Genomic DNA, 15,688 nt, shown 5'->3' with positions numbered 1-15,688 from the left:
TGAATAAGTGAATACTAAAACCAGCTAAGTCTAACAATGCTATATCAGAGAATCCATTGAGTCATTAATCAAATCAAATCAAATCAAGTTTTATTTATATAGCACATTTATAAACGATTTTTGGTCGAGCCAAAGTGCTGTACAAATAATAAAAATACCCTACAGTAAAGACATTTTACAGCTAATACAACAGCAGTGTGTTCAGAATATCAGTATGAGAACAAAACGACACCCTCTGTCCTTAGACCCTCACATCGTACAAGGAAAAACTTCCGGAGAAAAACCCACAGTTTAAAGGGAAAAAATGGGAGAAACCTCGGGGAGAGCAACAGAGGAGGGATCCCTCTCCCAGGACGGACAGACGTGCAATAGATGCCGTGTGTAAATCGAAGAGATAATACATTTTACAGCGTAGGTAGGTAGACCGAATGTTAGGAAATGCATGTGTCTATAATAAGGAGGTGAATCCACGAGGATGTCAACAACAATCCTGTGGGAGCCTTCAGGGAAGCAGCATGACGAGACCCAGGCAGGACCGCAGAGACATTAGGATTAATCCCCTAAGGACAATTAGTCTCTGTACAAAATTCTATGAAAGTCCATCCAAAAGTTAAGAGATTTCAGTATGGAGCAAAGACATCTATCCCTAGAGCCATGCCCGCAGGATGGCTAGAAGTGAGTGTGCAGAAGTACTAAAAAGTCAACATAAAGCCACATATATTGTTGTATACTGACATGTACTTTAGAGTACATGGTTATGCACAATATCATTGTGTCCCACACACTGCTCGTCTCATTGCGCCGCAGGACACAACACAGAGGTAGATCTTCAGTGATAGATCTCCCTGCTCATAACCCTGGACAGTCGAGTGCATTGTGGCCATGGAGAAAGAGAAAAACAGCAAGAGCAAGGGGAACAACATTGGCAACAACAGGTGAATATAAAACCTCTAGGAAGAACTTTCTGAAGGCTACTTCACTGTCTAAGACTAAAACCGAGAAGTGAAGTAGTAAAGATCTTAAAGTTCTCGGACAACATGCCAAGCAAAAGTCTCCTGCTGGTAATTAGCCTGGTAAAAGCCTAAAACTGCCCCCCTGAAAGTAACAGCAAAACCCCCAAAAAACTGAAATCCATCTCCTAACCCCTTTGTTTCCAGGACCGGGCATGGCAGTGCCACCAGAAGCTGGAGGTGATTTGGAGCCTGAAGTCCAGTAGCCCCACGCCGGGTATGAATCACAGCAAGGGGCCGCTGCCCTGTCACAGCGGCTGCAGATCAATGATAATTACCACCTTGACACGAGTACGCTTATTACTGAACAGGATCAGGGACAGGGGCCCGGGCTGTGGTGGCCGTAGGGCCCGATCGATACTCCAGGAATAATGGCTCTCTGGGGCCTTAGATTGGACTTTGCCACTAAACAAGCCATTACAGCCGCACGCATGACAGCTTAGGTCTAGATATGCGTCCTAACTCTCCTTGTCCTGGAGGCCTCTCTCTTAGAGCCCGCCTCACTATGGCTCCCACATGCCTCAGTACTCAATCTTGTCAGGGACCGTTATGGGATGGCGAGACACATGCCTCTGGCTTTGAGACGTGTTAACCAGAAGTGAGTGATTGGGGGGAACATGCTGCTACAACACAATGTGCTCCTGTGCAACACGCCGGTGAGAAGGGGCCTTGCAATGTGACCTGATGATTGCCACCGAGTATAGAGATCAAACACAGCCGCAGCGGTGTGTGTACACATGAACATTCACACACAAACAACACACAAAAGCGACGCATCAACGCGTCTAAGTGATGCTGATCCGTCTATGGCAGCCCTCATCTTCTTTTCTCTTTGATTTTTACCATTTCCCTCCTCCAGATCCCTTGTTTTTTTCCCCTCTCCTTTTTTAATCCGGTCATACCTGTAATCGGGCTCTGCGACAGGAAACTTCAGAGAATCAATTAGTCCTCGCCTCATCCGGGAGCCAAGACGATTCCTCTCGACTTGAGCCGCAAACTCCTTCTATCAGGAGTCATTCTGCCTGCCTAACACCCAGACTCCTCTCTCCTGAGCCCGGATAGGTTTGACTCTAAGCCTCTAAAACGTTGACAACCCAAAGCGCCTTTCTCTCGGCAAACCCTAACCGCCTGCCTCACCCCGGCCTCTTCTCCTCGTTCTCACCGTCGTCGTTGCTAAATAAAGAAGGATTTGTTTTTCCCTCCACGGCAGAACTGTGATAATGATGCCCCGTTACGGCGTTTCATCCACAATTTAATAAACAGTCCCTTTTTTTAAAAGAATTCAAACTACGCTAAAACTTGATAAGAGTGGATATAAGAGAAGCTGGTGACTTTGGGGCCTTCCTTTGTCCCGGGAAAGTTAGCCACTGAAGAGGCAGCTTTGTGGACGCTGTTGTTTTTAAATGCCGCCACATGGCACAAAAGGAAATGCAAACCTGGGACTCTTCAGCCGGCTACAGCGGGCCCTCGAGTGGAGACTGGAACAAACAGAACATTGAGGGGTCAGATTTAATCCCCCCGCCCCTGCCTTTTGTATTCAGATTAAAGACTAAGGAGGATTTGCAGGAGCCGGGAGTCTCTTGTTAAAAGACTGTGTTCTCCACTTAACCTGCAATTTACCTGTCACTTAAGCCTGCTGCAGAGATCATCCACACCTCTGCCAGTGAAAGGGGCTGTTATTTCTCCCTCTAAAGAAAGGCTTTATGTTCACTCGAGCATAATGAATTCCCTGACAGATGCTGATTAAAGCAGCGGCAGTTTGTGAAAGATACTTAACACTTTGGAAATAAACAGGAGGGACATTGGCACCACACACACACACATACACACACACACACACACAGACTTCTAATAAACCAGAAATCACTGCTCGGCCAGTTGATGATGAGGTTGAACTCGGTGTGTATTCTCCAGAGTGCCGTGAAGGAGATGCCTGCAGGAGACGGAGCCCGAAACACATTGTGAAGCTTGTTGACTTGATTTGTATTTACCAACCCTCCTCATCTGCTCTACTGACAAATCTCACCAAGAAAACCTGACCTTCTTTTTCCCTCCGTAACCCCTCTCACAGAGGCCGAGCGTGATTCATTTCCCCCAAACCAAAGTCAGGGGATGAATGAAACTGCCGCCATCATTTCATCCTCTCCTGCGAGTTGTCTTGCCCTTAGCTGGACGGCCATAACGTGGCTCTAAATCTTCCTCCTGAACAGAACTCTGGGTCCACAGTGGCAGTAAAGTGGACCATTCGTTTTCACAGCACAGCCATAAGGAGTAATAGGAGTGATGTTGAGACATTATCAGTCACTCAGTGCCTGCCAAAGCTCTGTGAGCTGCCCCTAAAAAAAAAAAGCATGTGCAGATGCCCACCACAACTCTTGATGGAGCTTTACACAAGTCTTTGATACGTTCTTTAATCTCCACTAAACTATCCCACTGGTTTTAACACCCTTACGCATTAGCCTATGTCTTATAACTTAAGAGTTTATAGTTATGTGCTAAATTTAGACGCCCTTTCTTAAGACTCAAGGCAGCTTGGAAGCTGTGTGCATACAGCGTGCAAAATTATAAACCTCCTGAAACGCTCATTGTTTTAGAAATCAGCACCTTGACTGGCCATTGAGCCGTAACAGATTAGAGCAGTTTGCAGGAACAATCATCTGGATGGTGGAGATAATTTTGCACTTTGTTTGTGCGGACAATCAAACCAAAGGAAAGCGAAAGTCTTTCAGTAAGCCCAAAGTTAAGGGCAGGACCAAAAACTGGATCTGCTGAAACCCTCGTCTTGATTTCTTTGTGTTAAAGAAGATTGTCGTCTTCTGTGCTTTTATTTTTAGCACATTTCCCCTTCCTCTTTCTACCGTTCCCCTTCTTTTCTTCATCCCTTTTCCCCCCTCTGTTCTCCCTGGTACCCATGAGAGTTACTGTCGTTTTTCTGGATGAACCCACCTGTCCACCTGCACATCAAACCCATCCCCGGTGGGCTTCTGTGTTAAATTCCAAACTTAAAACCCATTACTGAGCTATCAGCCTGCTCATAATGCTGTCTAACGACCTCATTTCCCTAAGTGTTAGCCCTGTCAGTCACCAGAGGGCCTGTCAGCATCCGCCGCTCGTGTCCGAGGGTCCCGGCTGCTCTCAGGCATCACCGCCACCTCCACTCAGCCCGTCCTCATCAAAAACAGGATACACCGCTCTATCTCTGCAAACATGTCAAGGCAAAGTGACTGGGGACACAGGGGGTAAGAGACTTTGGAATGAAAGTGCCGGGTATTTCATTTACCATATCCACTCTATTAGTCAGAGCGGCACAGTCAATCAGGGCCCATTTTGATGCGAAGAGGAGTCAGGGGAGAGAGAATTGGGACACGGCAAGATGGCTGACGGTCACGGGGTGGCTATTCCAGCTCAGCCCAAATCAGGAGTTGACGTATATAAAATGGATTATTACCGTTCGGATCCAAAACGTCAAAACGCTTGTCCTTGTTAACCGAGGAGCGGGCACTGAGCATGTGCAGCGAGAGAAGTGACGAAGGGTTCGAAACTGAATGTGTGTGTGTTCGTGCATGTGTGTGTGTGTGTGTGTGTCACCCCCCCAGGTCTCCCAGCATACCTTTCTGTGAAATCATTTGGTAAATATGGAAAGGGGCCCCTAGGCCACACAGGCCCTGCCCCTCTTTAGGAGTGGATAATTGACTCCTTTTGCCTCCGTGATAATTCATTGCTTGCATATGCCAGCTAATACATCAGCTGAAAACTGCCATGGCCCTCATCTCCCTTGACACACACAAACACACACACACACCACACACACACACCACCAGCAGCAGCACCCAGAGGAATGAGCGACTGTGGAGAGCATAAAAAATGGGGATGACAAATGAGAGCACTTCTAGATCTATGAATGAATTATGTCTCCTAAATACCTTGAGCAGAGGCAACTGTCAGCCAGCGTCTATACTAATCTGGGACAAAATATGACCAGCTCCGCATTAAAAGGGAGAGAGCAGGGCTGCTAGAGAATGAGGCGAGAAATGAACGAGCAATCAGGCCATTAAAATGTGCTGTCTGATTCAGCTTTGGTGGACATTTGCACATTTATCATGAGATGGATATATCCTTCCCCCCTTTTGTTATTTTAATACGGCCCCTTCCATTGAAATAGATTAGGATTATTCCAACAGGACAGAGATATCATTTGTTTTACAATAGCCGAGTCAGCACTCACAACAGTCATTAGGAATTAGATCAAGCAGGGCCGCTGTTTGGAGGGACGCTTCGCAAACTGAAAAGAAGGATACAATTAATGGCACTTCACTTCAGGAGGTGGGATGTTAAACGCCTGTTCTACCCCGAGACGGAAAGACAGATGGCTTATACGAGACGCCGGGGCAAACCAAATAAGAGCCGGGCCTGTGTGTGGGAAGTTCAGCGTGCATGAAAACACATCGGGTCACTCACCTGGTGATGATTATATTCGTAGAGGAGGTCAAAGACACTGTCACCTTGCTATTGTTCTATCTTCTGGATATCTGGGAATGCGTTGTATTACCTGTGGGAAATGTATTTTTCAGGCGGCGGTTCAGAGACGACCTGGCATTGAATCGGGGGCCGCAGGAGGATCGCTGCTTCCCTCTGAAACACAGAGGGCTGCAGGCAGGAGGAGGCAGCAAGGACGCTGGAGCCGCCACTTTGAACAGTTAGAGGCCGCGGTACATTCAGGGTCCAAACACCTAGGATGAGGGGAGAGTATAAAATTGAGATAAGAAATCCAGCCAATACAAATAAGGACATACGCAGAATTTACACTGCTCTAAAGTCAAACAGGAAAATGTGAATTAAGAGGTTGGACAATAGAGCAATGAATATATTTATCAATTGGAAAATCAGAAAGCCATTATTCGTCCCACAGTGGGGAAATGTATAGCGTCACAGCAGCAAAGTTACAGATACAAGCTAGATACAAGGAAAAAGAAGGGCCTTGAAAATTAAATACAAAAATTAAAGATGTTGAAATCTGTAGCGATGAAGATTTTGAAACAACTTTTGGATCAATATTCTTTTTTAAATTGGTTCCAGACATGTTTTAAGACATATAAAAACACTCCCCTATTGAAATATACATCTAGGATAAGCAAATATTCTCATTTCAAAAGTTGAACAACAGATGGTTTTAACATAAAAAGATAAATATTTTCTTTACAACCTAGGGATGTGCAGCAAAATATATTTTGGTGAAAAGTTAAACAGTTTGTTTTGATATGTGGTCATTAGGCCTACTCGTGTAAAGTGCATGTTGCCTACCAAACTGTGTTGAAGGCTACATACAAGTCTATAAATCAGTTTGAAAGAGAACAGAGAAACGTTCCTGCTTTGGTTGTGGACAGCCCTTTAGTGCACATATAGTGAAACTCAAACGAACATGTTGGGGGACTTTATATCTGTACACAGTTTTAAAGTACATTTAACTTTTTAATACAACAGCCTTGCAATAACACTGAGAGGTTCTCTAATTCTTATATATCGTCTATCTCAATTATATCAATGAGGGTCGACCATAGACTGTATATATAAAGGGGTCGACGCAGAACAAACAAGACAGCAGCACAAAACAACACTACAGCGTGCAAACATGACCAAAGTGGTTCAACACATCTTTAAACAGATCACAGAACAGGTGCAATAAAAACAGAATACAATAACATTCATGAAGGAATTGATGTACTCTATTAGTTTAAGCTAGGTGTAGGCCAACTTAACAAAGTGCAAATGAGTGGGCTTTCTTCTGAGGACGGCCAGAGGACGACAGTTTTCATGGTGGGTTAAAGTTTTCAAGTATTAGAGAGTAATGTACTTGACTTGATTTCGTCTTAATTTCAGATGTGATGTGATTTAATAAGGATAATATAAGCAAGATACTTAATCAAAACAAGTGTCTTTACCTCGACATGAACACGACCATCGTCACCTGGTGTGGAAACACTCTGAATGGCGATACTGCCCTCTAGTGGCAAAACCCAGTAATGGAGACAGTGAAATACATAAATGTTTTTCCTGTTGTTTAAATCTGGAAATAATCTTTATGTTGTGGGTTTTTTTATGTATGTAACATGTAGAGAATAACCTGATTGTTAACGCAACTTCAACCCTTGATGAGGTGACCAAGATTTTATTAAAATTAGAGAAAACTTATGACTTAAAATGACGGATATCCTGTTGTCTTGACAAAGTTATTTTGTATGTACCATGCTACAGGATGCATTATTTATGTTTGCTTACATCAGAAGCAGTAGTGGAATTTGTACAAAGTACATGTACTTAAGTATTTAAGTATTAACGTTCTTTAATTGAGTATTGTTATACTTCCCTACGTTTTGAGAGGCACTATTGTACTTTTTGTCCTCTACAATTGTCAGACAGTTTTAGTTACTTTTTATACAATACAGATTCATATTATAAGCTAATACAAATACAATTATAAATAAACATTAACATATATTTATAGGTTAACATAGCCAGCAGCCGTATATATAAAGTAATTAAAATAAGCTCCACAATTACCAGCTGTGATGAACACATTAATGCATCAATAATCACAATCCAGTCATTAAATATATATCATTCTGCATAACGTGTACTTTTACTTTCTATGCTTAACATAGGTAACATTAAGCTGTCTGTGGCTCTTTCCTGCTGTAACGATGCAAATGTCCCCTCCGTGGGACTAATAAAGGTATTCTGATTCTGATTCTGAAGTATATTTTGATACCAATACTTTTGTACTTTTAATTAACTAAGATTTTGAATGCACTTTTACAGAGTATTTGTACAATTAAGCATTGCTACTTTAACCTTAGTATACAATCTGACTCCTCTACCACCTCTGCCTAAAAGACTCCATTAGTAGCCTAGTCGTTTCTAATTTCACTATTACTGCTATCTTCTCTCCAGCAGGTGGAGTTATCTCACTTTAAGTAACTCTATCTCCATCAGTGGAGCTGGATTCTTTTATAAGAAGCTTCACGAATATTGTAATATGTATTATTATACAACAATAAAAGTGTCAGCTGAAATGTAATTTATTTATTTAGCTGTTGTATGTGATTCCAGTTCATTGTATGCTCACTGAACACGCTCCTCGTTCTGATGGCAGCTATTTGCATAAAAGTAATATACTCCGCCGCAGCCTTTTGTGATTCATTCAGCTCTCAGTGACACTCGTGTGATTATGAGCCCTCAGCCTCAATATCATTATTAAACTCGCAAATTATGACTTTAATGAGTGGGGTGTGATAAAAAAAAAAGTGCCTCGCACATTTCTCTTTAAATCACCATGGGATCATTACAATAAAGAACAATAAGAAAGAAAGTAGTGTGTTTTATATGTTTTGTGCATGTAAATGGTCCGCAAAGGCTAAAATCCCAAAGCTTTCTCTCCCACACACTCCCCCTTGGCCCGAAACCCCATAATAGGGCCCCTTTAAAACAGTTTTCGTAAAAAGATGCCAATATACAGTGTAAGATTATTATTGGTAAAAAAGTGTAAACTATTTTAAGAGTGCTCCATTTGTGTAATCTTACCATCGTGTCTTCTGTTTTATGCAAACATACACTGATCTGTCTTAATATTTAATATAGTGTAGTCATCAATAATCCTTCCCTTTACAAGCATGATATAATTGTCCATGTCCATCATATCGGGGTGGTGAATGGATCTGATTGGATTAAAAGTTGGTGTGATATTCAAATCACATAAATGAGACTGACAACCATTGAGAACACCTATTTCATTGGCTGATAACATTCAAACCAGGTGACCACTATGAATCATAACTGGACAATAGATATCATGTAATGGCTGCTAACTATATCACTTGTCTGAATTAATATTCCACTGTGTCAACCAGCCCTGCACTAAATTCATTTCACTTATCCATCCTTCAGAGCAGCATGATCTCATAGTTACTGAAATGAGCTCAGGTTATCAAAACATGTCATCGTCGCTTATGGAAACACTGCAGTCATATTTCTAAATCACTAGTTAACCGCAGACATTCACACGGCCTGCTTGCAGCCAGTCTTAAAGCAAGAACAGCAAGCAGTGTCTGTCCTGTTATCTTTTCCAGTGGGTGAGTTGTCTGTGGGGATCACACTGTGTGTCTTTCTGTGTTTGTGGACATCAGTTATATAATGATGAGTAAACAGAGCTTTCGCCTCTGCCAGCATCTGTTGGTTGAGATGCCAAGTGATGGGCAACATGTCAGGAAGGAGCTGTTTGCACTGCCGCAGCTGGCTTTTCTTAGATAACAATTTCATTATCTCCGCATGACGTGTACCTTCGTTACGTAGCCCGACATGTATGTGCTTTTGTGTTTTTTATGGTGTTGTTAAGCTGCATGCTACACAACGAGTTAACTTCTTTAAAGGGGCCCTATTGTGTTTATTTTCAGGTTCCTATTTGTATGTTGTGCCTCTAATGTGACATGTCTCCATGCTTTAATGATGAAAAAGCTCTTTATTTTTCTCATACTGCCTGTGCTGCAGCCCCTCTTTTCACCCTCTGTCTGAAACCAGAGCCCAGTCTGCTCTGATTGGTTAGCTGGCCGGCTCAATTGTGATTGGTCACAGCTTAAAGGTGTCCCGTCACTTAGCCTACAATGTGTTGGAGCGCTAGCTTATAGATGCTTGAGTGTAATAGTGATGTCACTATGTTAAAGGAAGTAAAGAAAGGAGTACAATGGAGGCGTTTCCCTCTGGATGGCACAGGGATTTTAACCTTTGCAGACCATTTGCACAAAAACCTATTCAACACAGGAAAGGGAAAAGCCCCAAAAGCATAATAGCCTTTAACCTTTAAATCCTCACCAAGGTTCTTGAACAGAAACACCACATACAGCTGATGATCAAATAACATTTCAGCTTTATTTATAAAAAGGAAAGATGCCACAAACATGTATTGACGTCTGCAGCAACAACGACACATAATAATAATTTGTTCTTGAATACCCATCTGGACACAACAGATTACTCACTCAGCAGCGGATGCAAGCATTTAAAAGCAAAAATATAACACTTCTCTTAAAGCGTGTGAAAAAAACACATGGATGGTTATTTAGTTTACACAGGAACAGCTTTCATGACTCAGAGAAGCTTGGCTGGATATTTTCTCTTTTAAAGGAGGTTGATAAGTACTAACCACAGTCGATCCAGTGGGTGTTTTTAAAAGAGAAGTACGCAAACAGGCACTTTAATTAAGGTATCATCTCCTGTTTCTGGCAATGTACATCCTGGGATTTAGCAATACAAGTTCAACCACAAACTGGAACACATTGAAGAAGCTACAATCAGAGAGGTTTAGCACATCACATTTTACTCTGCAGTCTTGGACATTCATCAGGGTCTTTTTTTCCCTCTTTAAAAATGGCAGTCAAACCAAACATTTCCATACTTGAAATGTAAACACTTGTTTGCAATTGCACTGTGCTATAGTCACTCTGATGTCAAAGCCTACCATTTTATAGATGTCCCAACATTTTATCTTTACAAGGTCTTCTTTTTCATTATTGCTTGCCTCTTTTACCTGCTAGGCCACTTCTGTTGTTACACTGTCAATGTTCCTCTTCTGGGGAACTAATAAACGAATTCTGATTCTGTTAACAGCAAAAAATAAAGCAAACATCAATGCTCAGAAGAAAGTCCATGCTATGTAGAGGAAGTGTTCTGCAGCATCTGTGTGGGACTGCTCAGCTTCCTGTCAGAGGTCACGGCGCCCTTATCTCCCGTGACACCCTGGCCTGACATCTCAGACATGTGCAGCTCCCCGGCTTCATCCTGGCAGCCGGCGTCCCCCCCGCGGCTGCAGCTGGACTTGTGAGAGGAGCTGGGGGGAGTTGGTGGGGCTGAGCTGGACGGCCGTGGTGTCCTGCAGCGTGTGCTCGCTCGTCTCCATCTCAAAAGCTGCCGTCCCCATCCTCATCAGCCCCCACTTCTCGCCTCCTTTAGCCTTGCGGGCCATGTTTGCCGGAGGTCTCCTGCTGCGCACACAGCAACCCTGTGAAAAAGCCCAATGCTATCAATAAAAGGAGAGGTCCGATGATGATTGGGGGGTTTCCTGAAGGCATGAAGGTGCCAAAGGCGAAGGCTCCCACCAGGGTGATGTTGATGCCGGCCAGCATGATGCACAGGCCGCAGGCGCAGCACAGGGCCGGGGAGGGCAGGCTCTGCTGCATCAGAGCCGCGTCTGGGGGTCTTCTTGGGGGGCACATGGTTTGGAGGTTTTTTCAGGTAGCACCATGTCTCGTGAAAAGATTTCTGAGACCCACAAAAGATCAGATGATGACTGAACTCATCGCCTAAGAGAGAGATGAGGGTGATGATGAAGAGGCTGAAAATGGAGGGCAAATGTAAGAAGTTGTAAACGCTTAAAATATTTTTTCTATTTTGAAAATGAAATACATTTTTTTATTTGATCTTTAATTTGATTTCAAAAGTTATTCCGAAAATGCTTCAAAACATCTCCATACATGATTGAATCGCAACAAGTAAGAAAAAAAAGAAACACATAGTGCATGTTGGCAATAACATGCACTATGTGCAAAACGGCAGCTATCATTAGAACAGAAAACATAACACTTGAATCACAACTACAATTTTCTTAACTACTGCTGCCAGACATGTACAAATACAAATTGTACAAAGAGACATTTAAAACACACACACAACAACATTGTTTTGCCCTGCTGTCAGTGTCACTTACCTCAGATCAGAGCATCATGTTGTGCAGGAGTCTGTGAGATCTGTCCCCTCCTGCAGGTGAGCTGGCAGAGTGAGAAGCTGCTGACACACCACAGCTCGTTATAATGAAAATGGACCACTTGGGGTGCTGCAGAGCTCTGAAGCAAACCTTTCTAACCAACAATGGCAAAGAAGTGATTAAGTGGGTGCATGTGTGTACTGAATACATAGGCCTATGATGCATTGAGGAATATCTGAGCAGTCTGTAGACATTCAAATACACATGGTGGTGTTCATGTGTTATTACTGCTTCTTTAAAAGTAAGATCAAACCATGATAAAAGTATATTTGCTGTTAGCAAGAGAGGAGAGCTCATGCAGGAAAATGCTACCCAGATACTCAGCTAAATTTAGGAATCCAAACTATAACATATAATAAGTACCCTGTATCAAGATTGATGCCAAACAAGGGACATTTGACCTTTTTAGAGAGATTTAGCAACAAAAAAAACACTTCTGGGGTCATTTGGGTGGATTTGACCTATCTCTGGCCCCCCTCGGTCGATGAGGGGGGGCTTGTGTTTGTTTCGGTAAACATTTTCATATTGTCAGTTAGCTTAGTTTCTTCCCGTTAAGTGAGTATGACACATTCATAGTTTATTACATTTTAAGAAGCCCTGAGACACAGTTTCGTGAAAAAAAGCCTGTTAAGCAAGTTCAACACTAATACCTAAACATTTGGATAAAATGATTAATATGTTAAACAGCTTTAGAAAGTTTGAAGACATTTTTTGTCATGTTATTCCTTCGATAAATGGCTACATGACAATTTGACCTAAGGGGGGTTATACCATTTCAAAATGTTTGATTTTGATAAGGTAGTATTTGACATATTTCTTATACTTTGTGTTGTATTTTGAACATGTATGGGAGTGTAACGCCAAGGTGCCAAACTAAGCATCTGTGAGGATGGAGAGTGACAGACCATTTAGATAACATAGGATATGGTAACAGACAAACAGGATGAAAAACAACTTTTCAAAATTCACATTTAGTCTTACAGGAAGGTTGACCAATGTTAACTTTAATACCAACTTCTGATTGATGATTAATAATAATCAACGGGGGAATGTTATGGCAATTATGGTATTAAAGCTTTATACAGTGGAATCCTAATGAAATGTAACTGCTGTATCCTGGGAATGGCATGTCAATGGATGTGTGATTACAGATCTGTTCACAAATGTCAGGTTTGGGGAAAATAGGACCCAAATGCAGAAAAAGGACTAAAAAAGGTAGGTAACAAAAAGCGAGCTTTATTCCAAAAAGCCGATGACAAAAGAAAACAAGAAACCAATTAACACTAACAAAACTGGGGAGCACGACAGACAGGAACAAACTTACAGGCGGGAACAGGCAGGAGACATGGACTTGCATAGACGAGCATAGGCGAGGCAGGGAACAAGGACATGAAGAGACAAGGTAGCATGGACATGGAAAGACGACGAACAGACATGGAGCACAGAACAAGGACAAGACACAGCTGGGCAGGGGAGGCAGAAACACAAGGGCAACACAATCAGACAATCAGACACGTCAGGGAAACTAAAGACAGGAAGGCAAACACAGGAAGTAGGACCAGACAAGACACAAGGAGGAAAACATTTCAAAATAATAAAGGTGGTAAATGAAAACAACAAATCCAAAACCATGACAACAAAGGGTTTTATGACACTACAGGAAGACCAGGGGGTAAGGAAGACATTTGCTCTAGGGGGGTAGCTGCGACACCCAATTGTTCTTTGTAGGGTGTGAGTTTTGCCTACTGTCATAGGGCGACCACCTGGACCACATGTTGTTGTGTTGTCATGTACATTATCTTCGCTATAAGAGTTGCTGTCACACACAGAACAGGACACACTCTGAACAAGTCGTCACGCTTGCAAGCATTAAACGAAGATCTTAATTTATATCAATATTGTGTTTCTTTGCATATTTGCCTAACTCATCATTTTCTTGAGAAAGCAGTTTGATTTTAGTTGCTACGACCAGCTCATATCTCCTCGAATCTGTTCACAGCTGCAAACATCAGCAAAGGAATTTTGAGCACCCTTCCCGTGACGACCTGCGCAATCTTTTCCCCGGCCCAGAAAACATTTTCGGAGAAAAGCGGGTTTGGCATGCCTGTCATGCTGAATTGGATGAGGGTCAGTCTCAATATGAATGGGGACAATAAGATTGCTGCAGGACAGAGGCAGCAAGAAAACTTCATGGGTAAGTGTTTGAAGCATCCAGTTGATTACAATAATGTTTGATGTTCTGCATTTGTAATAGAGTTTCCAGGTGGGAGACATTCCGAGAAGCGATGAGTTGGTCAGCGAAGTGACACAGAGGAATCAAGTGGCTCGACAATCATTCTAGATCAGTTCTCGGATGGAAGTAGCATTCCAGACTCGGCAGTAAATAAACTTGTAAGTTCAAGCCTCGGAATTACAAATGTGCCCTTGTGTGGTGTTCATATTTCTGATAGACTTGTGATGGTCACAAATATCACATAATAGTCACATAATTGGGTATTGTAAACAACACAAAACAATTATGTGAGCCCCTGGTGAGATTTCACATTTAATCATTTTGGTTTTATTGCAATGGTCAAATAAGATATATCAAGTGTGAGTCGAAGTGCTCCTGCCATATGTGCTTGGGGCACACGTCAACATAGAGACCTAAAGCATTGCAACTCAAGTGTGTTGTAGCCTTTCTACTTCCTATAACACCTATTAATTTCAAATATTGTGTGATATTTTTAATTCTGTGTATTTGTATTTTACACTTAGAATAGAATGCAGGAGTCGACAGTCCAGACACTGAGAGTCCAGCAACCAAGGCCAATCCCAACAGCACCCCTACAGGCTCTGTGTAAGGAAAATACATCTAACAATGAGTCGTCTCTCAGCTCTGCTTATGTACCAAGAAGAAAATTCAAAAAACGAATGGGGGTTTAACTGTTTGTTGAATGTTCATGTTTTTAAAGGTCACCTATCATGCTATTTTTAGGCAATAGCATAGGTCTCAGATATATAAAAATCATCCATGTCCGCATCGTAGAAATTATTAATTTTAAACACCCCTAAGGCCTATCTTATTATGCTGTATTGGATGGGGTGGGACATCTATTTGTTCGATTGAATTGAAGTGGGGAGAGGTGCATTTATTGGCTTCAGATTTTTTCTACACAGTCGAGCTACTGAAAAGCTTGTTGGAGACCCCTGGTCTAAACATACATCTGCAGCTTATTAAAATATGCTTAAGGTTCAGGCTCTCCTTTAAAACACATTACCAGACTTTTAGAGATTTTTGCAATAATATGGTTATTAGTATTTCAGCTTTTGTATGTTTACTTTAACTCTATTAGATACCTACTTAGCGTCCCTAACTGATTTGTTGAGATGTACTATGCTTCCTGTCAGTATCAGACTAACAATAAAATGATTCAAAACTGTCTTTTGATAGCATCACTGAAACAAACACGTACACTCACAAACATCTGCTGCAACACTTCAGAAACACTTCCCGTATTTTCAGACCGATGGCTATTGATGTGTTTTCTGAGATCATGGAAATCACTTTAAAAAAGGGGAAGTGGAAGTGAGCTCATTTCTGCTGCTGTCGTAGAAATATCAGAACTGAAATGAGTGGCTGTGATAAGACTGCGAGACGCGATGCTCTAAAGAGGAATGGTGAGTATCACAAACAATTTGGTGATACATCTGGTGGTTTCTTTCTTTCTTTCTTATAATTTCAGCTCAACTCCTAGCAAAGTCACAAGTAATTTGTGTCCAAATAAAGTCCAAGCAAAGTTGCAACCCTTTGATTTTGTCGAGTCCAATTTGGGACTCATGTCTGACTTAAGTCCAAGCATAGATGTATAAGAAGTGGAATCATATT

At 42.0% G+C, this 15,688-nt stretch overlaps 1 protein-coding gene across 1 annotated transcript; it reads right to left on the bottom strand.

Moving 5' to 3' along the window:
- Positions 1–9,907: 9,907 nt before the first annotated feature.
- On the bottom strand, positions 9,908–11,808 carry LOC117486634 (transmembrane protein 275-like). The gene is given in 5 exon segments (XM_034135138.1): positions 9,908–10,892; positions 10,894–11,058; positions 11,060–11,256; positions 11,259–11,391; positions 11,764–11,808. Coding segments are annotated over 4 exon segments (588 nt in total). The 5' UTR covers positions 11,302–11,391; positions 11,764–11,808; the 3' UTR covers positions 9,908–10,709.
- Positions 11,809–15,688: the final 3,880 nt, after the last annotated feature.

The sequence above is a fragment of the Trematomus bernacchii genome, unplaced genomic scaffold (genome assembly GCF_902827165.1).
Source record: "Trematomus bernacchii unplaced genomic scaffold, fTreBer1.1, whole genome shotgun sequence".
Lineage (NCBI taxonomy): Eukaryota > Metazoa > Chordata > Actinopteri > Perciformes > Nototheniidae > Trematomus > Trematomus bernacchii.
The sequence above is the reverse complement of the archived record's forward strand: the minus strand, read 5'-3'. Positions and strand labels throughout refer to the sequence as shown.